Source organism: Chelonoidis abingdonii, chromosome 5 (assembly GCF_003597395.2).
Source record: "Chelonoidis abingdonii isolate Lonesome George chromosome 5, CheloAbing_2.0, whole genome shotgun sequence".
Lineage (NCBI taxonomy): Eukaryota > Metazoa > Chordata > Testudines > Testudinidae > Chelonoidis > Chelonoidis abingdonii.
The window spans coordinates 147,469,687-147,493,484 of NC_133773.1; the positions used below are offsets into that span (position 1 = coordinate 147,469,687).

General features: G+C 48.9%; 2 protein-coding genes across 2 annotated transcripts in view; one reads left to right on the forward strand and one right to left on the reverse strand.

The window, feature by feature from the left end:
* Positions 1–23,798, forward strand: part of LOC116829840 (dedicator of cytokinesis protein 2-like) — a 248,983-nt gene that overhangs the window by 53,244 nt on the left and 171,941 nt on the right. The window contains exon 5 of the mRNA XM_075066763.1: positions 11,441–11,536. Within this exon, the coding sequence (XP_074922864.1) occupies positions 11,441–11,536 (96 nt within the window). The remainder of the gene's footprint in view (positions 1–11,440; positions 11,537–23,798) is intronic.
* Positions 17,710–23,798, reverse strand: part of LOC116828199 (INSYN2B protein-like) — a 23,617-nt gene continuing 17,528 nt past the window's right edge. The window contains exon 3 of the mRNA XM_032786251.2: positions 17,710–18,187. Coding sequence (XP_032642142.2) covers positions 17,992–18,187 — 196 coding nt within the window. The 3' untranslated portion in view covers positions 17,710–17,991. The remainder of the gene's footprint in view (positions 18,188–23,798) is intronic.

Consider the following 23,798-nt stretch of genomic DNA (forward strand, 5'->3'; position numbering starts at 1 on the left):
GTGGAGAACCAGGAGCGCTCTAGCCGTGGAGTCAGAGTGCTCTGTCCCTTGCCAATGTGGACGGGCCGTGAGTTAGAACGCACGGGGCTACTTTAATGCGCTCTAACTGGCAAGTGTAGCCATGCCCTTAGCTTCTGTGCAACAGCCTTGTCTTCCTTGATCGCTCATTTAGTACTTCAGTCATTCAACAGTCCCATTAATTGTTTGGCATCTTCCTGCCTCTGATGTACTTACATTTTTTTTTTGCTGTTAGTGTCTGTGTCATTGGTTAGTTGCTCTTCAAGTTCTTCCTTGGCCTGCCTTATTATACTTTTGCACTTGACTTGCCAGAGTTTGTGCTCTTTTCTATTTTCCTCAGTAGGAAATGATGGGGACTAAATTAGCTGTTACCACTCAAGAAAGAGATCTTGGAGCCGTTGTGGATAGTTCTCTGAAATCATCCACTCCATTTGCAGTGGCAGTCAAAAAAAGCAAACAGAGTGTTGGGAATCATTAAGAAAGGGATAGATAGTAAGACAGAAAATGTCATGTTGTCTCTATATAAATCCATGGTACACCCACACCTTGAATACTGCATATAGCTGTGGTCACACCATCTCAAAGATATATTGGAATTGGAAAAGGTTCAGAAAAGGGCAACAAAAATGGTTAGGGATATGGAACGGCTTCCATATGAGGAGAGATTAATAAGACTGGGACTTTTCAGCTTGGAAAAGAGACGGCTCGGAGAGGATATGATTGAGGTCTATTAAAATCATGACTGGTGTAGAGAAAGTAAATAGTGAGGTGTTATTTACTCCTTCTTATAACACAAGAACTAGGGGTCACCAAATGAAATTAATAAGCAGCAGGAAGTATTTCTTCACACAACACACAGTCAACCTGTGAAACTCTTTGCCAGAGGATGTTGTGAAGGCCAAGATTCTAACAAGGTTAAAAAAAGTACTAGATACATTCATGGAGGATAGGTCCATTAGTGTTTATTAGCCAGGATGAACAGGGATGGTGTCCCTAGCCTCTGTTTGCCAGAAGCCTGGAATGGGCAACAGGGAATGGATCACTTGATGATTACCTGTTCTGTTCATTCCCTCTGGGGCACCTAGCATTGGCCAGTGTCAGAAGACAGGACCCTGGGCTAGATGGACCTTTGGTTTGACCCAGTCTGGCCGTTCTTATGAATCATCATGAATTGTTCTCTGAAAACATCTGCTCAATGTGCAGCGGCAGTAAACAAAAAAAATCTAACAAAGTTAGGAACCATTAGAAAATAATAAAGATAAGATAGAAAATAGCATAATGCCACTATATGAATCCACTATATGTATGCCCACAACTTGAATCCTGCCTGCAGTTCTAGTTGCCCCATCTCAAAAAAATACGGGGCTAGATGGACTATTGGTCTGACACTGCATGGTTGTTCTTATGACTCCTCATAGACATATCACTAATCTCTGCCGCTAAGGGTGTGGAGTTTTCACCTTCCCCTCAGCAGGGTGTGTGTCTGCAAACCAGGACATAGCTACAGCAAGAGGGATTCACAATATTAACAGCCCTAGGCAGTGAAATAATATCATTTCTCCCACCAAAACATTGGCAGGTATCTTATGGAGAACCCCACCTTCCAAGCATCTTTTAAACCTTCCCAGTCTTGTTAGGCATGAGCCAAAGGCACAAGTGGTTTCATATTTCCCCAAGGCAAGGTGCTTTACTCTCTCCCCTGCGAGCATATCTGATTCGTTAGTCAGATCTTTCCTACCAAGCTTGACCCTGGGCACTGTGTGCTTCCACTCTTGAAACAGTCTGCCATTTACACTGTCATCTTTAATAAACTCTATCCACCTCCAGGAGGGCCTATGATGGGTTACCCCCCACTCTGGGGTGCCACCTGATGTACTGGGATTGGCTTACACTGCATAGAAAAATGTACAGCGTAAACTCATGAAATTTGCTCCCTCCTTCAATGTGGAGGAAGATATGCACAGCTTTTTGCCCTCCCCCATTATGGATTTCATAAATGGGGCTTAAAGAAAACAAAAACAGGTTTATTAACTACAAAAGATAGATTTTAAGTGATTATAAGGGATAGCAAACAGATCAAAGCAGATTACTGAGCAAATATAAACAACCACCAAACTAAGCTTAATACACTAAAGAAACTGGTTACAAGTGGTAATTTCTCACCCTAAACGTTGCTCTCTGGCAGATTGCAGAGGTTCTTGAAGACAAGCTTCTCTTGCTTGCAGCTTAAAACTCTAGGTTGTTCTTTCACAGGCCAGACGCCTTCTCCAGACCAGGCTCAGTCCTTCCCCCGCCCCCCTTTGTCTTTGTTTCTTAGATGTTTCCAGCAGTCATCCTAGGCGGGGATTCAGTGATGAATGGCCCCTGATTAACTGACTTCCCTGCCTTAAATAGGATTTACATATGGCAGGAATCCTTTGTTTCCCAGTTTGATCCCCACCTCTTATCAGTGGAAAAAATACTAGTAGTCCAAAATGGAGTCCAGTACCAGGATCACATGATCCTGCAGTGTCAAAGGAGACAGGAGTCAAAGGTTGTTTGCAGCATCCCAGGAAGCTTCTCAGGAAGGTAGGAGATTAGCATCTTCAAAATCCTATTGGTCTCCCTAATGGCTCATGCAGGCTGATTGCATTCTGTCTGGTGGGCATTCCCCAGGTGTAAACCCACTTGTAATTGTTACATAGTCAATATTCCTAACTTCAGGTACCAAAATGATACATACATACAGATAGGATAATAACATTCAGTAAATCATAACCTTTCCAATGATACCCACATGGAGCATGTCTGAGTTATGCCATTTTCATATTATGAGAATATGGAGTGCAGTGTTACCGAGCAGAACGGACACAATTAACTGTGTTGCTGAAATGTTGGGTTTGCCTAGCTGAGAGCTAATGACAGCCAGACAGGGATAAGGAAAGGTTGCTTTATTTTGCAGAAGAAAAGAGAGCTTTGTATTTTGGTATAAAAAACTTTTTTGTATACAAATTTTTTAAATTTTTATATATGTGAGGCTTTTGCTTTTTTTTAATGGTGGTTCGTTAGTTGTTAAGGGGGTTGCCAGCAACTGTTATAGTTTTTTTTGGTGGGGGGGGAGGGGGGCTGACAAGCTTAAATTGTCAGGCCCGTTACGCAATTTGCAATTAAGCTGGAGGGACAGATACTGGGTTTTTTTACTGGCAGCAGAGCTTTTAGTTACAGCATTATAGAGACACTTTGCACATTGTATTATTATTTAAATACTAGATAGGAAGAAAAGAAGGAAAAGAATTTGCTTAGTAATTGTTTGGAAGAGCCCCGTAAATTATGACCCAAGGTTTGAGAGCAGATTTTTAAAACTAAAGGTGTGATTAAGAGATACAGCGTGAAAAAGCAACAGCAGCATTTTTAATAACTTGTAATTAAGCTAGAGTGATTAACATAAAAACAATATTTTTTGATGCAAGCACACGCCCCCCGTAATTTAGCATTTATGGCATTTATTATACTCTTATTTTGCAAAGCTATTTCTGCTATTTTGTTAATTTTTTGTTGCAGTTTTTGCACAGCGTTTAGTGATGCATTAGCTGGTTTTTGAGTTTTGCAGAAATATTTATTATTGCTTTTTTTAGTTTAGCTGTTTTTAATTCAGGAACGAGCGCACGAATAAAGGAGAGAAATTTTATTTGTTTGATTATTAAGGGATTTTTGGCTCGCTTTGCTTGAGTTTTTATAACCCCAACTATACATACAATATGATGGGGGCTAATTTAGCTACAACGAGTCAGGAAAAAGATCTTGGCGTCATCGTGGCTAGTTCTCTGAAGATGTCCACGCAGTGTGCAGAGGCAGTCAAAAAAGCAAACAGGATGTTAGGAATCATGAAAGCCAGGGGACATAGAATAAGACTCCGAGAATATATTATTGCCCTTCATAAATCCATGGACGGCCAGCATCTTGAATGCTGTGTACAGATGGGGTCTCCTCCCCTCAAAAAGATGTACGCACTAGAAAAGTTCAGAACAGGGCACTGAAATGATAGGTTTGAGAGGGTCCCATATAAGAGATTAAAGAGGCTAAGGCGGAGTGGGGGACGGGGCCGGGGCCGAGGGACTCTCAGCACTTGGAAAAGAGGAGACTAAGCTGGGAATGAATAGAAGGTCATAAAATCAGTAGGATGTGGATGAAAGTGGGATACGGAAAAGTTATGTACTTATTCCCATCATCCAAGAACTAGGGTCATCAATAAATTATATAGGTAAGCAGGTTTAAAACAAAGAAAAGAAGTCATCACACAGCGCCCGGTCAACTTGTGGAACCCTTACCTGAGGGTTTGTGAAGGCGGACAAACAATGTTTTAAAAAGGGAACTGCCGATAAATCACTAGGTGGCTAAGTCCAATAACTGGCTGATATACACAGGAGGGTAAGCGAAAATGGTGCCCTAGCCTCTGTACGAGAGGTGGGATGGACTGGCAAGGAGAGAGATCCACCTTGCATCATTGCCTGTGGCTCACTCCCCTGCACCTGGCATTCGCCGGCGCACTGTTTGCAGACAGATATCTGGGCTAGATGGACCTGTCTGAACCCAGTACAGCCTTTCTATTCTATCTTACTGATGTCTTATGCAGTGGTAGAGCTTGTGTGAGAGTACTAGTAGGTAGATTGCTAATTGAGAATTTAAAATGTATATCTGCCGTTTATTTGGCGAGCTTTTGGTAGCAACCTGTGGGCGCCACACCACACTGACCTTGCTAACCTGCAGGGAGAGCTTTGTAGGCACTATGGCTACAGATAAAATACAAGCTGGGGGCCTTTAAGTAGACGGTAAGGGTATTACCCATGACTTGATGGCGCCAGCCCACCAGTACATTTTACTGCTTGGAGTTATTTATTATGCGGTTTTGACATTTTTAATGGGATACATTTAAGTGTTTTAGGGCATGGGTGGCATTTAGGATGCTTTTACAATACGTAACATTAAATAAGTTAGCTGTGAAACTTGCAAGCGTTTTTATGAGTTGTGGGCATTTAGACATTTTTTAAGGGATGGATGAGGCAACAGAACGCCAGAGTAAATATTTATATGTGTTTTATTTATGGGGCCTAATGGGAGAAAAGAGGGAAACCACCGCTCTTGATAGCTAACGCCTGTTGATTTTGTAGTAAAGGCCTTTTGTAGGAGACAAGGAGGGTTTGGGGCATATTTAGGAGGATTTGAAGGGTAAAGGGTTTTGGTTTTGACATTAAACCAAAGGGTTTGGTTACAGGCCTTAAGGGGACAGTAGCTTTTTTTTAATTTTTTTTTAGCATTTTTAAGCAAAGGGCAGGTTATATTTAATTTTAAGGATATTAAAAAGAGGGATCCCTTTAGCCGCCCAGTAATAATGCTAAACTTTAGATTTTTTTTATAGTTATTATACTGATATTTTTTAATTTATGCTTATTTAGTTTTTTGTATTATTTGTAAGAAGAGTACTTTGGAGAGATTTGCAGGTATAGCCCATAACTTTATTTTGTTTTTAGAACGGGTTTGGTGACACAGCCAGCAATTAGGTGTTTTAATGTGGCTAGTTGCTGCAAGGACCCACTTAAAATAACAAAAAACCTAACCAAATATGTTATTTCCCTCCAATCTACTCTCATGTCTCTCCACCGTGTGTTTTTTGATGTAGTTTAAGTAGGGCAGGCCGCAGAGCGGCTCGGGGCAAAGCCCTTTTTTTATTTGGTAGTTGCTATTTTTTTTTTGGCGTTTTGGTGGCCCCATGCTTTTTTAGTGTTTAACTTTTAACGGCTTAGGGGTAAGAGGGACCAGGACTGGAGCTGGCTCCTGGGGGCCTTTAGGGACAAGAATAAGCAGTTTCTTTTAAAGTTAGGTGAACCTGGGGGTTTGTGGAGGAACAAACATAAGTGGTAAAATTATTTGAATAGGTGACAAGAGGACCCCCGGGTTGCCGTTATTTTTTACTATTAACAGTGTTTGTTTTTTTTATAGACATTTGGGGCTGAGGTTGGGGCTGTCATTCGGTACATCAGTTTGGACACTCTCTCCTCCAGTGACCAAGCTGTTTACAGGAATTACATATATTATTTGCGTGACTCTGGGTCCCCCCGTGATCCGTTTTTGGTTGCCACTTGGAGGGTTCCCGCCACCCTTTTTGTTTTTTACTTCTAGCGTTTACAAGGGCTGCCAGCATTTTCACCTGTTTGGGTTTTTGAATTTTTTTTTTGGTATGATATACACGGCTGGCCACGCTTACCAGTTTTTTTAGGGATTTTTTTTAGTGCCCTCAAGCTGCTGCAATCGCTTTTTGATGTCTGGGGTTGCCTGGGAGATTAAAATAAGCCTGACCGTGGACTGTGTGTTTGTGGCCTTGGGGTCTATGTTAGTGTAAGTACAAAATGCTTTACAAAGTCTTTTATAAAAGTCAGAAGGGTATTTTTTTTCCTTGCACAGTATTATGGACTTTTGACCAATTTAGAGGGTTTTTTTTCTGCTTCTTTTATACCTGTTAAAATATAGTTTAGGAATTTTTTTAGATTTGCCTGGTGGGTTAAATTGTTTGGGTTTCATTGGGCAGGGTTGGCGAGAGTTATAAAGTTGTGGCCATCGTTGGCAGCCTCTGCAGCCTTCCGGGTCCCCCTTAGTACCCGCTCTTTCTTCTCCGTGCATAATAGACAATTTAAAAGTTGGCCTATGTCTTGCTAATCAGGCTTATGGGACTGGAAAATGGCTCAGAATTACCTGTGAACGACGTCTGGGTCATCCCTAAGGCAAGGCGTAGTGATTTGCCAGTTCATAAGGTCTGCTGTAGTAAATGGGCCATGAACATAATGGTCTACGACATTCCCATCCGTTGTGGGAACTGGGATGGTCCAGAGGGGTGCCTGGATATTAACTACTTCCTCCCCATAGAGTGCTCCCTTTCTTGTATGGGACTGACTAGGGAAGGGAACGGACAGAGAAGGAGTGTACCCTCTACTGGTTGCTCCACTAGTTGGTCCACTGACTTGAATTGTGGTGTCTTCAATTTTTGTTGACGGGACCTGTCTTGGTACAACTGCTGCCTTGGACTCTGTAGAGGAGGATACGGGGTCTGCCGCAGTTGATGATGTTGCCACCTGGGGTGGCCGTGGTCTAGGACAATACATGGGGGGGTGGTATTCTCCCAACAATAGGCTTCTTGAGGGGCAGAAGCTTTCGGGAATAGAGGGGCCTGAATCTGTACCTTTTTTAAGCGACGATGAGCCTCATTGTTTTACAAAAACCAGTAGTCCATTTGCCCCAGTGCCTGGTTTTCCAATGTCAGGCACAAAGGGGTTAAATAAGTCGGAATATCAAAAGAGCCATACTTGGGCCATGCAGTCCCCAGTGCTGGCCAATCCTGGGTGCAGAGTTGTAAAACACGTTCCTTGACATCCCTTTTTGAACACGGGTAGGGGCCATTTACTTAGCATATAATTCAAAGGGCTATCCTTAGAGGGTTTTCTTTGAGACCCACCCATCTGTCTTCTGACACTCAAACAGAGAATTAAACAGAGAGCAGAGGGAATTATGGTCTAATCCAGGATTTTCTACTTCTATTACACTGACCGCTACAGGGGACGGGACAGAAGGATCTCAATTCAACCTCAGAGCTTCATTGCACGCTATGGCTTCCACCCTGAGGAATTACGAACGAGAGGCTCAGTTCCGCCCACACACCTAACGCCCAAATGTATAAAGCAGAAAAATGTTAATCGGTTAACCAGAACAGAACCAGAACCAGATAGCGTTTCCTTATCCTATTAGGACTCACCTTATCAGAATACGAACCCCAGGGACCATGGTGAAGTGAGGAAGAGGGGCTAAACACCTCGGTGGCGCCGCTCCTAGTTCGCCGCAGCCGTCCAGAGTCCGATGTCCGAGCTAGGAGGGTCCCATCTGGGTCACCAGAAACTGTTACCGAAATGTCGGGTCCGCCTAGCTGAGAGCCAATGACAGCCGACAGGGATAAGGAAAGGTTGCTTTATTCTGCAGAAGAAAGGAGAGCCTTGTACCTTGGAGAAAAAACTTTCCCATATACAAATTTCACAAACTTTTTATACACATTTAGACAAAGACCCTTGCTGTGTTAACACTTGATTGGTGGTTGCCAGACCCCATACTTCTGCTATCTGGTCAGTGAAAATCGGTTTGGAGCCAGTTTCCTCTGCCTCAAGGCAGAGGAGCGAAGACAGTTCAAAAGTTCAGGTTACTGTGTACCTGAGGCTTCTGCTTCCCCTTAATGGTTGCCTGTTACTTGTTAAGAGGGGTTGCCAGCAACTGTCACAACTATGATCACCTCAGGCATCCCTATGTGGATTCCACATATAAAGCACACTGCTTCCTTATGTGTTCAGTAGATTCACACAAATAATGCCTTCTCAGGCTGTTGGTCTGGGCTGGGAACCTGTGATTGGGGTTGCCAGGAGGCAACCATTTCTGGGGTGGTATGGGTGCAGATCCACTCCCTCCCACCTTCTTGCCTGGGACAAATTGGGGTCCCACCCTTTACGCTGGGTGTTGCTCATCCCTCAGACCTGCACTTCACAGATGGCCTCACTAGCACATATAGATTCGCTGGAGATTCATCGCACACTGCAGCCCTTACTTTATCCAGCCAGGCATCAAAGAACTTCTCTTGGCTAAATAGGTCTACCAGATTTTCATAGTTATCCCTTATCCATTTCCTTAAATAATTTTATACCATTTTATAAACTTATTCCCCGTGACTTATTTTATCATGTTTTTTTGATTTTTCTAAAGTTTAGGCAATATTCCTCTGGGATGATTTTAAACCTTTTCAGTACAGTATCTCTGAATCAGTCATAATTCATAGCCTCCTTTGGATATTTATCAGATAGACTGGGAGGCAAGGTGGTCATTTTCTGTGTGTCAAGAATTTGGAGTACTTCACATGTCCTCTCAAAAGTGGTCAGGTATTCCTCAATGCATTCCCTGTCCCAGCATCTTGGACATAATTTATCTTAGCTGGTTGATCCCTGAGGAGGATTACTCATGGGAGGTGGGTTTTTATTTTGTAATTTCAGCATTTTGAGCACTTGCTCCTTCTCTTGAGGACAAGTGCAGAGGCCTGCACTTAGGATGCAAGAACCCCATGCATTGCTACAGGCTGGGGACCAACTGGCTAAGCGGCAGTTCTGCAGAAAAGGACCTGGGGATTACAGTGGATGAGAAGCTGGATATGAATCAACAGTGTGCCCTTGGATAAATTCAGTGCCAGTTGGGATAGAACGGTATTCAGAGGGAGGGGACCATAAGTCCTGTGTTGAGTTTCAGTTAGTGTTGCACAATAAGAGGTGTTTTGAGATCATGTGTTACTACCCATGCCGTGGATCCATATGCTTCCTAGCTGATCAGGCTGGTAGGGAAGTACTGGGTATATTGCTAATGGAGATGATCACCTCTCTTAAGGAGGGAAGACTGTCCAATGCTTTGAAGAAAGGAGTGGGATGGTGCTTTCTGTTCCAGCTCCCGATCCAGTGATAGGCTGCAACGGAAACTGCTTCTTATTTGCTTGTAATGTTTTCTATACCCTACAATAATTTCTGTTGAAATTAGTAGGGAGCAGGTTTAAAACAAACATATGGAAGTACTTCTTCACACAACACAGAGTCAACCTGTGGTATTCCTGGTCAGGGGATGTTGTGAAGGCCAAAAGTATAACTGGGTTCAAAAAAGAACTAGATATGTTAATGGAGGATGGGTCCATCAATGGCTGTTAGCCAAGGTGGTCAGAGATGCATCCCCATGCTCTGGTGTCTCTAAACCTCTGACTGCCAGAAGCTGGGACTGGAAGAAAGGGGATGGATCACTTGATAAATTGCCCTTTTCTATTCACTCCCTCTGAAGCATCTGACACCATCAACTGCCAGAGTCAGGCTACTGGCTAGATGGACCATTGGTCTGACCCAGTCTGGCCACTCTTTTATGTTCTTATGTTGGTGCATGAGGTCAGCTTACGAGAGAGCAGCCATGTGTTTCTAAGGGAACTACAGGCCAGTCAGCCTCACCTCAGTCCCTGGAAAAATCATGGAGCAGGTCCTCAAGGAATCAGTTTGGAAGCACTTAGAGGAGAGGAAAATGATCAGGAACAATCAGCATGGATTCACCAAGGGCAAGTCATGCCTGACTTACCTAATTGCCTTCTATGATGAGATAACTGGCTCTGTGGGTGAGGGGAAAGCAGTGGATGTGTTATTCCTTGACTTTAGCAAAGCTTTTGATACTGTCTCCCACAGTATTCTTGCCGGCAAGTTAAAGAAGTATGGGCTGGATGAATGGACTATAAGGTAGATAGAAAGCTGGCTAGATGTCGGCTCGGGTCGTGACTCAATGGCTCCTGTTTAGTCTGGCGCCTGGTTTCACGTGGGTGCCAAAGGCTCGGGTCCTGAAGCCGGTTTTGTGCAATTCTTTTAATGCTTGCGAGGATGGCGGGACTGCACCCACAAGTCGCGAATAGACTTAAATCTGAGGAGGCGTAGTTGCTGAGTAGGGATGAGAATACGATGGGCCTGACAATTAGAGGATTGGGCAAGAACTCAAGGGTGTGTCATTCCCCTCTATTCAACTTAGTGCGGCTCATTGCGGTACTGTGTCGTTTTGGGTCCACTACAGAAGGTGGGGGTGGACACTTGGAAACGCGTCAGCGGAGGCTACAACTGTGGGGGTGGGACTGACTTATGAGGAGAGGCTGAGGGAACTGGGATTGTTTAGTCTGCAGAAGAGAAGAGTAAGGGGGGATTTGATAGCTGCTTTCAACTATCTGAAAAGGGGATTCCAGAGAGAATAGATCTAGACTGTTCTCAGTGATACCAGAACAAGGAGCAATGGTCTCAGGTTGCAGTGGGGGAGGTTTAGGTTGGATATTAGGAAAAACCTTTTCACTAGGAGGGGGTGAAGCACTGGAATGGGTTACCTAGGGTGGTGGTGGAATTGCCTTCCTTAGAGGTCAGGCTTGACAAAGCCCTGGCTGGGATGATTTAGTTGGGGTTGGTCCTTCTTTGAGCAGGGAGGTTGGACTAGATACCTCCTGAGGTCCCTTCCAGCCCTGATATTCTATGATTCTATGATTCTAAGGTATGGAGAGAGAATTCCTTGCTTTAGTCCCAGCTCTCAAACACCAGCTGAGTTGCTCTTTGAGTAGCCCGTCCTAGCTGTGAGTGGGGCCACCTGACTGATTCCTCTTGTGCTAACTGTCCTGTTGCTGCCATTGCTGGGGGAGGTCCCTTTTAAAGTGCCAAAGCCTGTGTTTGACACAGCCCCTGGGGCACTCTGATATTCACCATGCAGAGGAGTGTAACTGCCAGGTGTCCTCCCTTTCTGACTCCTGCATGGTGATCCCAGGAGTGAGACCAGCTGCTCAGGCTCTGGACATAACATGTGTCTTGCCTTTCAGAGGAAGGTGAAGGGGCATGTGCAGATGATCCTGGAGCAGCTGCTGCGCACTGTCAATCGCAGGGTGATTGGCCTCGGCCAGGAACACGACCTAAGAGTGAGTACCACTGCTTGCTCTATGCGGTTCTGGGGGGCTACAGGCACCTTGGAGCGAGCCTGGCCCTTGAACGTGCCCTGGTGAGTGCAGAAGTGTGTGCTGGGTTCGGTGCGGGGGTGGTGAGAGCTCATTAGAGTCTCCTGCTGGTCAGGATGAGGCTCTCAACATTACACAGAGCTCCTGGAAAATCCATCAGCCCGAGTCCAAAGACAGCACGCGGGGAATTCATGGTAGGAGCAGATACTGAGGCAGGGTAGAGTCCTGGGTTGACCCTCATAGGATGCTGGCAGAAGACTGGGCCCCCTCCCACAGTGGGAGGTTCCTTGTGTGGAGGTGGGGCTGGAGGGACACCCCCAAGGTTGAAGAATGTGAGTTCTGAGATCCGGTGAAGAGAGTGGGCTCCTTCCAGGAACAAGGATGCTTGCTGGGCCTAAATCACCATTGGAGTTCTGCATGCCAAGAATGCAGAGCAGATTAAATCTCAGGGTTCAGCGCATCAGCCAGTCATAGAGTCTCTGTCTACACAGCCAGTGGGTGCGAGCCTCCCAGCCTTGGGTGATAGACTTGGGCTACCAGGGCTCATGCTCTAGAAATAGCTGTGTAGGCAGCGCTTTTCAGAATGCTGGGTGTGTCTATCCAGTGGCTCAGGCTGGAACTCAGGCTCTGAGGCGCACCCCCATTCCTAGGCTCCAGCCTGAGCCGCAGCCTCAACTGGCTATTGGCTCGGCTATTTCAGAGCACTGCTGGGAGCCCTGCTAGCCTGAGTTCGTTGACCTGGGCTGAATGAGAGTCTTGCTTCCACGAGCTGTAGAAAGTACCCTGAAGCACAGCACTGCTCACCTGACGCTCCAGACGTAGGGCCCAGTTGGACTGTTTGGTGAGGAGCTACGAGGCAAGATGGCCCATGGCTCACTTGGTTAGCCAGTGTCTTGATGTGGAGCAGATCTGATGTGCCAGCACGTGGGGGAGGGGTTCAGAATGAAGAATGATAAATTGGCTAGAAATAAATCATTCCCTCTGGGCAGGGGCCAGGGTGGGGGTTAGAAACTAGGGGAGTTAGTGCATGGCAGCTTAGCCCAATGGGGACTGCCCAGACGGCAAACCGCTGGGTCCACACTCTGTGTCCTGTGGCAGCGAGAAGTCAGTGGGGATGGCTGTAAACCGATGGTGTAGAGGAGCAATGGCCAGGAAGCTCAGCTTGCCTCTCAGTGGAGGGGCCTGCTGGGATCTGAGAACAGTGTTGTCCTCCCATTCTTGGTTCTCCTTGACAAGTGCTGCTGGAGGAAGTGAATCTGGAGTGACGGGCATGGCAGAGTGGTGCTGTGAGGCTCACCGAACCTCTGGCTCTGGTGTGGTTTCTGTTTGGAGGCAGCCTGAGGGTCTCCCCCGCAGGTCGCCCTGCTCGGGTCTGTGCATGTTCAGGCTGCTGGCAGCTCTTGGGTGGACGTTTGGATAGACATACCCAGGATTCATTCGGTGCTGCTGTTATACTGATCCCTGTGAGTTAGCACCTTCATTCCCCAAGGTTCAAGGAGTGAACAAGGCTCTTCTCTTTAATGGCTTTGGTTTGATCCTGTGATGGGTTTCAAGTGTATATTTTGAGATATCTGCCTCTTCAGCGAGTATCTCACAATTGGCAGGCTCAGACTCCCTTCACTAGAATCACTTCACTGCGGCAGCGTGGATGGGCTGTTTTCCTGGCGTGATTTGTGCAGTTTCTCAGGAGAACTCCCATTGGCCTGCCTGACACAAAGGGTGAGGAAGCTCTTCCAGCTCCAGATCACCAACCCTGTCTCTTGCTCATCATTAAGTGGCTTTGTTTGCTGAACTGATTGTGGATTCAGTCCTAAATACTCCTCTCTGACCTTGAGGGTAATGGCCTTATGGAGTTGCTTAGCTAAGCTATTCTGTATTCAGTTCTGCCCTCAGTCACTGTATCAGTGCTGTAAATGAGGCAGACAGGGTGTGACCCAGCTGGTCATAGCATCTCCTTTCGTACACTTCTCTCTCCAGCGCTTTTGCGGAGGGAGAGAGACTGGAGCTCTGAATCTGCCGGTCTATGACAAGGACCTTTAGAGTGTGGGGTCCAAGCGAGTGGAGGAGGCTTGGTGGGGATCAGGTGGGATTTGAGCTCACTAGCGTTACGTTTTTGTTACCCTTGCTTCTGGGTTGTGTATTTTGGCATTCCAGGGAAAAGAGGGCAGAAAGGAGCAGTGATGGAGCTACACGCATGATTTATAATAGTAGTAACGAGGAACTGGATGAGGTCATTAGAGACCAGTTTCCGTACAAAGAGAATCTAACCCTTTGACCTGATCCCAGCCACCTCCCCTTGAATCTTTTCCAAGACCTGAACCATCTGAGTTTCAGAAATGCTGTCTGGTAGCTGTCTTGGCCTGACTTATCAGCTGTATGCTGCCTCTGTACTCCCTGGCTCCATTCAGAGATGTAGGGCTGCTTCATGACTGACTGTTCCTAGGTGGTGCGCAACAGTCAGCATCTTCTCAGAGCTTGTTGTTGCAAGTGAGATTTCCAGCCCGGTTTTGGATGCTTCTCATGAGCACAGAGCCAAACTAAACCACAGTCTTTGTCAGCGTCATTGAGTATGTGTGTAATGGGAAGAAGATGGGGGTATGGGGGAAATAATCCCAGGGGACAGCTCTGTGGTCACTTTCTGTCCCCTTCCCTCAGAGCCCCAGCTCCCCATGCTGTGAGGGAACATCGGTTTGCACTGTCCTCCAGCAGCTCCTGGCACCGTTATCTGGCACACCCTGAGTGCCTCTGTTTCCCATGCTGGCCTGTCCGGTGACCCCAGCAACCCAGGTGCACCTCTCAGAGCTCCCATCCCACCCCTTTAGGAAATGCCTGTCCTCACTCAGGTATCTGATCTGCTCATCAGGGCACAAGAAAATAATCATTTGGCTAGGAATGCCACCTCCTTGCGAAGCCTCTGTTGGCTGTCGGGGCTTGTGAAACTGCACAAGCTAAAAGCTTCACTGATTAGATGCCACAGCCAGGGACCTGCATCCTGTCCTGGTGCCCAATACATTCCAAGTGAATGATCTGACCAGGGCCAGCTCTAAGATTTTTGCTGCCCCAAGCAAAAAAAAAAAAAAAAAAAAGCGCCGCCCTGCCCCCCGAGCGTCGCAACGTGCTGCCCAAGTCTCTGTCCCCCCAGTGTCGCACTGCGCCACCCAAGTCCCCGCCCCCCAGTGCTGCGTCACACCGCCCAAGTCCCACCCCCCGCAGCACCGCGTCTGGCCCAAGTCCTCCCCCCCAAGCACCACGCGCTCATGTCTGCCCCCCAGTGCTCGCTCACATCCGCAAAGTCCCGCCCCCAGCTCGCACCGTGCTGCCAAGTCCCAGCCCCCATGCTGTGCGCGTCACACGCCAAGTCCCCACCCCAGCAGCAGACGCGTGCTGCCAGTCCTCCCCCCAAGCACCACCGCCGCAAAAAAAGTCCCCTTTCCCGCCCCAAGCACGCCACGCTGTCCAAGTTCCCGCCCACCCATGCTGCGCCAGCCCAATCCGCCGCCGCTGAGCACGGCTCGCCCAAATCACGCGCCCCCCCCCAACGCCGCTTGGCCAAACCCAAAAAAACAAAACCAAACCCCAAGCGCCGCCCCGTCCCAAGGTGCCACCCCAAGCATGTGCTTGGTAGGCTGGTGCCTGGAGCCGGCCCTGGATCTGACACAAGGCCCACAAGCACCCTGAACATAGGCACCCGTGGGACCCTGTCAGCAGCTGCATGAGGGGGAGGGGAATACAAGGTACATAGAACTTCTCAGCTGTGACCCAGTCATCTGCTTCTAAGGAGAGACTGCTCATGGATGCTCACAAAACCTGCAGGCCAAAGGAAGCTCTTGCTTTCCGGAGTGCTGGGACCTATGAACCATGCACCTGGAATTTCTGGGCTACTTAACCCAACACCGGAGACCTAAGCTTCCCCTCCTCCCTGCCACACAGGAGGAGAAGGGCAAGAATGGTTCCACCCAAAATAAATGGGGTTCCTGGTGGGTTAAGGCCATTTGTATGTCATAGTTCAGGGCAGATTAGGAGTGAGTCAATGAATATCAGGGTTGGAAGAGACCTCAGGAGGTATCTAGTCCAACCCCCTGCTCAAAGCAGGACCAATCCCCAGATCCCTAAATGGTCCCCTCAAGGACTGAGCTCCCAATACTGGGTTTAGCAGGCCTATGCTCAAAGCACTGAGCTATCCCTCCCCCTGCAATGGTTAAGGACAGAAGGCTCAAGGTGGGTTACTGTTATGTCAGTTCCAGCAGACGCATGCAAATTCTCTGCTGAGCTCCTTAGTTTCAGATGGATGTAGCCTGGAGCTTGCATGGATCCCAGCCTCTTCCTGGCTGGGTTTGCGATCCTTCCCTCGCAGCAGTTGTCCAGGCTTGGGGTTGCTGTGAATAGTGCATTGGCCATAGCAAGTCTCAGACACCTGAAATGCTGAGACTTCCAATGTTCTTCAGTGAGATAAATTCTGTCATTGCTGCTGGGGCCAAGTGTCCCCCTACAAGGGACCAGCAGCTGCCATTGACTTCAATGGGTATTGAATTCTGAGGCCTTCTTGGGGGCCAGCTTCCCTTCCATCCCCTATTATCATGCACAGACAGTATCATTCAGAGGCCTTTGTGCTGCTTTCAGCTGCATGGGGTCTCTGTGGAGCCCTCTCCTTCCTCACTCTCCTGGCCTTTGTGCGGCTCAGGCTTAGTTTTTCTGAGCACAGCAACATCTTGCTGACGCTGTGTGGAGGATTAGGGAGTGTTTTCTGTGCCGTGCTCAGCATGCTGACACCACCCACTGGCTGCTTCCAGCCTTTTGATCTGGGACCCTCATTAAACTGACATTGAATTTCTCCTCTCATGGGCAGGCTTGAAAAAGCTGGAATATTTGAGCTGCTAATTTATTTCTTGTAATTAGTCAGTGAATCCTGCAGCCAGGGAGCCTCAGCTTCCTTCCCTGCGAGCCAGCTGCATGTGGGAGGGAGAGTATAATTTCTAGGTTGACTTCCCCTCCCCATCCGGACTCAATATCACAGTGCTTTTGATTAGATAACAGGTCACAAGTGATAAAAACTGGTGATGTGAAATGAGTTGGGCTGGTCTCAACTATGTCCACAGCAGGCAGGTGCGCATATCATCACTGGTGCTATCTGCTCTTTCATTAACAGGCTCTGCAGAATTTTGAGGAATGGACTTAAAAGTGAATGAATGAGTTTGATTTCTGAACCAGGCCAGAACCCAGGGCTCACTCACTGGCACTTGCCTATGTCCCTGCTTCCTCCAGTTTCTAGTGTCTGCCTTTCTCCCGCATCCCCCTGCTGGCTGCCTGATCCAGCAAACTCAAAGGTCAGGTTCCCCAGTGCGTAATCTGTCTCCTTTGATTATCAAGATCTTTCTGATGCTTACATAGCATGGCGAAAGTTTCACGCTGTGCTGCACATGGTGAGGTTCTTTGTACCTTCAGCTCCTGATGGCAGTGGCTGTGAATCAGCAGGAGCTGCAGCTCTCTGACTAATCCCTGCAACACGTTTTTTCAGAAATCAAGGCTATAAGAAGGTGCTACTCAACCCAGAATGCAGAGGACTTAGTTACCCTATCACTTGGACAACAAGCCAAACTGGGGTGGGACAGCTGATGGCCATTGGAGTGAAGGGGAATGGTGCTATGCTGAGGAGAACTTGTAACACAGGCCCCCAACTTTTCTGTGTGTAAAAGACAATCGGAGGGTCTCTCATTAGGCTGCTAAATCAGCCAAACTCTGAGCCTGGAAGTGACAAACCTCCAGGTACTTTTAATGACACTGAAGTGATTGAAAGGCAGCTGCTGACTGTTCTGTGGGGAGCCATGCTGTAGAAATGCGCTTTTCATTACACAGGGAAAGGGGAGCTGCAGAGGCTGGAAATGCTGGGGGTGCCTGCCCTTGGAGATCAGAGATGGAGGCAGGGGTGTTAACCAGCCATTCAGCTGCACTAAAAGGAGCCCTAGTGTAGACAAAACTCCAGCAGCTTTCAGTATGTTTACCATGATGGCAGTGACACCCTGGGTGCATGGAGGGAGTGTTATCTCCATGCCTTCTTTGTCAGTTACACCCCCAAATATTCCAAACAGGAGCCAATCGCTGCCTTTTTAAGAACAAAAACTTGCTGGCAAGAGCCTGTGTAGCAAAAATAGCATCTCCCTAGAGTTTATTGATTTCTCATTAAGTACAGTGGTGCTCCCCCTCCCGCCCGTTATTTACACAGGGGCCTTAGGATGTTAAACAGGGGAGAGGTCAGAATACAAAAGCTGGTGCTACCCAAACCCTAGCCTCAGAGAGAGGGAGAGCACGGAACAGAGTGCTTGGTGTGTCAGCAATGGAACGTCTCTTTGGCGGTGGGGACCTCACGCATGTCCTCTTGCCTCGGCGATGGCCTTTGCATCCTCCTCAGGCAGCATCATGTGTCAAAGGAACCAGAAACATTTGTGCCTGGATTTTTTGGAGTCCAGTTTTGCAGGCAGCTTCAGCATTGGGCACAGCTCTTGCTGAGTCGGTGTGGTGGCCCGGGCTGTCGTGGGGGAGCTTTGCTTTGACTCACTCTCAATGCTGCTCAGCACCCGCTGGAAGCGGCCTTCCTGCTGCCGAAAATCATGTTCCACACTGTAGAAGACGCAGAACAAAGAAGAAAATGTTAAGAAATATTCCATATAATAACAATAATAATTCAAGTACAATCGGTGGTGGAGTCTGCTTTCCATAAGCTGCCCCTGCCCTGCCCTGCCCTGCCCTGCCCTGCCAGGATCCACCTTGCCAGAGCCGTTTAGTGTCCATGCCCCTTCAGGCCTCAGTCTCAGCTGAGACTGTTAACAAACTGGGCTGGGGGCTTTTATGATGTGGACCCCTGTACTGGCCTGAGACATCAACACAATTCCCACCAGCCGCTGAGCTGATGTCAGATGGGAATGATTTCAGCTCCATGGAGCACTAATGAGCTTACATGAGAGTAAGAGTGAGCAGTCTGTCTTCAAAGCCCTTCATGTACATTAACTAATTAAGTCATTTATAGAACAACTTTTCTCCCACTGGGTCCCAAAGGATCACTCACCCACCACCCTGGCGTTAGCCACAGCAGTGCGCACCAGGGCTAGAAAGCAACTCTAGCCTTTAAGGGGATGCACAGTTACAACAGACAGTTATTCAATATGAATGTGTGATCAGGGTCCCTCTAACCACTGCTCCACCCCAGCAAGCCTTCGCCCACCAGCAAAGGCTCACCTGGGCACGCACTGTCCAAAGGGAAAGCACATTCCAGAGCAGAAGGTTCCCCAGTGAGAACTCCCAGCCCCAAGATCGTCCCAATATGATGGCTGGTAGCAGAAATGGCCCAGCTGCTCTCAGCTCAAGGGCAAGCCCTACTGCAGAAGTCACTGCCCCATCTAGGTGCACCAAAACCTGGACCTCAGATCTCTGGGACCTTTGGTGGGGCCTGTGACAGGGTGTACTGGGCCTTTTGAGACCTCACGGTCCATCCACGCCCTGCCCCAGAAAAGGAGCAGTGAAGGTGGGTCCTCCAGGCCTGCCTAGAGAGGCTGCAGGGAAGCAGCCAATCAGAGCCCACCAGGCTCAGTTAAAAGGAGCTGCAGGGCCAGAGCAGATCAGTTCCTGGTGGGGACCAGAGGAGTAAGGAAGGCAGCTTCTTGCTGGAGCTCAAGGGAGAACCAGAAGATGGGTTCTGGTGGCATTGCTATTTGATGAGGAAGAAGAGGAGTTGAGAGCTTCAGCCCTGAGGTCAGGGTGAAGAGGAAGGGACTACATGGGAAGCGGCCCAGGGAAGAAGAGCAGCAACCATTAAAGGAAGCAGCATGCAGCTGCTATTTGTAGAGTTCCTGGGTCAGGACCAAAGTAGTGGGTGGGCCCGGGTCTCCCCCACTGGCCACTTGCAGAGTGGCCAAAGCCCCAAGAAGGGAATAAGTTTTGGGCTAGAATTTAATGGGCTCAGGGAGGGACTGAAGACCCTCAGAGGGTCCACCATTTGTTGGACTTGGTTACCCCAGGAGGGGATCGAACTTGAAGGAGTGACCTGGCTGGGGAACTGGGGCAATAAGAACCATTAAAGGCCAAGAGTCTCCAGGGAGAAAGCCCTGCAGGCACTGCTCTACACCGTGGCAGGCACAGAGTCAAAGATAGCTCAGAAGAGACCAAGAACCGAGCCCAGAGGCAGCGCTGCAGATGCCAAAGGCACAGTGATAGGTTCTGTGGGACCTTTTACCCTGGAAGGGGTTTGTTCATCCATTTTAGACAGTGTGACTCAGCTGGAGGGCGACCATTGAAGGGCTGTCTGACAAGGTTAACCTCCAACAGGGGATGCTGGAAGCAGAGAGAGAGTGAGGGCAGGTTCACACCCAACCAACAGGAGGTGCTCAGGAGAGGTGAGTGGCCCCCAATCACATGGCCTCACAGACTTGGCCACATTCCAGGCAGGGTGACATGAGGAGGGGAGGTACCATGTTCCCTCAGTCCCTGGCAGCTACCAAAGCAGTGAATAGAGGCTCCCTTTTACTTGCCAAATTTCTTTGATTTTTCTGCCTCACTCGAGCACCCTTGTTGTAAATAGGTGTTTAGCTGGAGGGCTGGTGGAGCCATGTTGACTGAGAGAGAGCCTCGTTTCTGAGAAGGGCTGGACGATATGACAGGCTGATGGGCTCCGGCTCAGCACTGAAGCCTTCTTCCATAATAGCAAGAGAGGGAGAGAAGAAGAAACAACCCCATCATGCCCTGGAACCCTGCGCTGGGAGAGCCTGGTACCAGTCAGCGCAGAAACCATCTAGGTTCTTTGGCAGGTTCCCCTCACTGCCTTTTCCTGGTGGTGACGAAAAGGTCATTTTCCCTGTTGAGGGTACCCCTCCCCCATACACACCTGCCTTCTATGCTTAGTTTTGACAGGGATGCAGGGGAAGGCCGCACCCACGCCCCTCCACCCTAGACCTCCATCCTCAGTTCAGAGAGTAGAAGCCAGTCCCTGATTACTCCCCCATCTAGGGTAGTGCTCACGATTCTCTTGGATCGGAGGGTTTGGATCCAGGAACTTTCAGACTCAACCTCACTGCCAGGTTGCAGTTGGAGGCTCACTCTAGGGGCTCTTAATCTAAGCCTTTCGCAGTTCCACTCTCAGAACAGAGTTCTCTTAGAGCCCTTTCCATGAGTTACAGGTCCTAGGCTCTCCCTTACTCTTACAAAGGGTGTCCTCCATATAGGCCATTTGGCTTTCTTGGGCATCACAGCCATGGGATCACAGGAACTGCCATGCTGAATCAGAGCAGCAGTCCATCTAACCCAGTACCTTTTCTCTGGCAGTAGGCAGCACCAGCTGCTTCAGAGAGAGTTTCTGTTTTATCTATCCTTTCCCTAATGGTTCCTAACACTGTTAGCTGTTTGACTGCTGGTGTGCACTGAGCAGATGCGTTCAGAGAACTGTCCGGGATGATTCCAAGAGCTCTAAGACCTGTGCCAAACTTCTGACCCCTGTTGGCTCAGTGAGAACAAACTATAATGTCTATGCTTGGGCCAACCATATTGCCTTTGTAGTCCAGCTGAGGAGTTTGAGGGCTGCAAAGCAGCTGAAGGTCAGAACACTCATTAAAAGCTGCCTATGATGTCTCAGCCACAACTGTTTTGGTAGGTGAGCTGCCTGGCTAATGTGCTTCTGCCTGTCTATGGACGCGCAGGCTGCAGTGGGAGACCTTCCCTTTGTGAAACCAGATGTGCCCCCAGACACTCGAAAAATGTAACAGACTCCAGGTCATCACCTTTCAGAACTGACCTGCAGCAGATCACAGAGCCAGAGACACTTCAGAAGTCTGTTGCTTCAACAAGCAGAAACTCCCTCCCACAAACTGGGCTCAAGGACACAGATTTAGCTGCAAACTTACGGTGCTGATGGTGGCCCTAGCCTCAGAGTGTTATCATTCCTTCTTGGTGTTTGTTTATTTTGTGGTGATGCTCAGAAACCCCAGTTCAGATCACACACGAGTGCCATCCTTACGCAGCCAGCCTCAGCTCAGATTCATCCCTGACGTGGGCACTGATTATCTTCTGAGTCAGACTGTGAACGTCCTGTTCTCTTTCTCAAGCCACAGCCACTGAGGGAGGTCAAGTTACACATGGTTCATGCTAAGATGGCACCTAATTGCTGAAGCAACACTGTCTGTGAATCCCCAGGCCTGGCTGTGGTTTTGATGGCAGGCTTAGGAGGCAAATGATCTCTGTGTGCACTCGGAAAGCAGAGACTCTGCACTACCATCCACAGCCTGATGGCACCACAGCTCAGGCTGCCTCGCTCGCTCCCCAGCAGCCCCCATAGTTAACAAACGAGAGGGAGCTGATGGAATCCACTGGCATCTCCCCATGTCAGAGAGGCTGTGGAGGAGCAATTGCCCAGCACCATCCTCTAGCACCTCTGAGGAGAGAGCAAACACCACATGTGGGCCTCTTTCCCCCTCTTACTTCCACAAGAAGCAGGTTCCGGCTCTTTTCTGTGGGCTGCAGGCATTAGAAATCGACAGATTGGTTGGTTGCAAGGAGAGCTCTTGCTGAAATCATCTGTCACCATTGGTGGCACCCTTCCTAGGCCTGATGAGGGATCTGGGGGCCAGCAGGAACCACTGCCTATCTTCTCTGCACATATCAGTGAGGGGTGTCTAGGGTAGGAAAGCTACTGCTTGTGTCTGTGTCCCCTCGCACTGGCACATATGGAGTTGCGGCAAGGGCACTGCAGCAGTGTTGAAGCACCATCTCCTGGTAGGTCACTTTAGCTCTGCCTTCCCACCAGCTGAGTACTCGCTACTGTCAGGAGCGGAGGCCAGGAGCTCTCCCCTCTCCAGCACTTAGTCTTGCTTCCTCAAAGCTGTCCGTGTTCCAGCAGCAGTGTGGCTGCTGCTCCAGAGGGGATTGTAGCAAACAGATAGGTGAGGCCCTAGGTCGTTTTGTCCCTCTCTTGTGCCCATAGGGTCCAATACAGGCTTCAGAGGTGCACCGTAGTGATCCTTTACAGATCCCAAGTCAGTGGCCACAACGCTTCCCGTCACCCTACTCTCTGCTTCTTCAGGCCCAAGACTCGAGTGTGTCATGGCTGGAGCAGCAGGAATGCAGGCTTTTGGGCAGTAGCCCTCTGTCTAACATCCCTTCTGCACTCCAGGGAGGATGGAGACTCACCACAGTGAAAGGAGCCAGGTCCCTGCCCTGCCCCTTTGGGGAGTCAGATAAGAATTGAGCGAGAAGAAATTCTTCCTCGGGCCTTATGGCCTCTGGGGCTGCAGAAGCGGTATATAAAGGGTTAATGAATCTCCTAATGATTGTAGGGGGGTTTGCACACCCCATGCTCTGGCTGATCCACCCCAAAAGCTGCCCCCTGCATGCTCTTCCCCTTAAGGAATCGAATCCTGCAGTCTCCCAGCTGATCAGAGCCATTGTTCTATCTATAGGCAGTAGAAGAATGGCTGTTGTTAGCAGGAGACCTGTGTTCAGTTCCCCCTGTGACGGTGGGGAAGGCATTCTCTCTCTGGGCCTCAAGGCGTGTTAGCCCTGCTCCTGTGCATGTCTGTTCTGTGTGACTGTGAGCTCCTCCGCGCAGGGGCTAGCTGTGCTGCACCCAGCACCGTGGGGCCTTGATCTTAGCTATGCCAGTAATAATAGACTGAGCCTTTGCCACTGTACGCCAGGGGCTTGAGGAAATGGAGATCTGGAGTGGCCAGAGGGAATTCCCGTCTCCACCTGTCACAGAGTCCCCGGGCGATGCTCTGGAACTGCTCCCCACAAAGCCAGTCAGGACTTTGGGGAGCCTCCTCTCCCTTGGAGCAGACTTGTTCAGGGCAAGAAGCTCACATGTCTTCACCTCCTGGGTCTCTCCTTGGAGCATTCAGCATCCTCTACCCCTCCGTGCGCTTCCCACAGCAAGTCTGCCCCAGCGGGGTCCTGGGGGGGCCACAGGGTCCTGCGCCCCCACTTTGCAGTCAGACGTGACTCTCAGCCAGCCAGTAAAACAGAAGTTTATTCGATGACAGGAACAGGGTCTAAAACAGAGCTTGTAGGTACAGCAAATGGGACCCCTCGGCCGGGTCCATTCTGGGGGGCAGTGAGCCAGACCCCCACCTCTGCCCTCACTCCTCATCCCCAGCCAGCTCCAGACTAACCATCCCCTCCAGCCCTTCCTCTCTGCTCAGCCCCTTTCCCAGGCTAGGAGGTCACCTGACCTCTTTGTCTCCAACACCTTCAG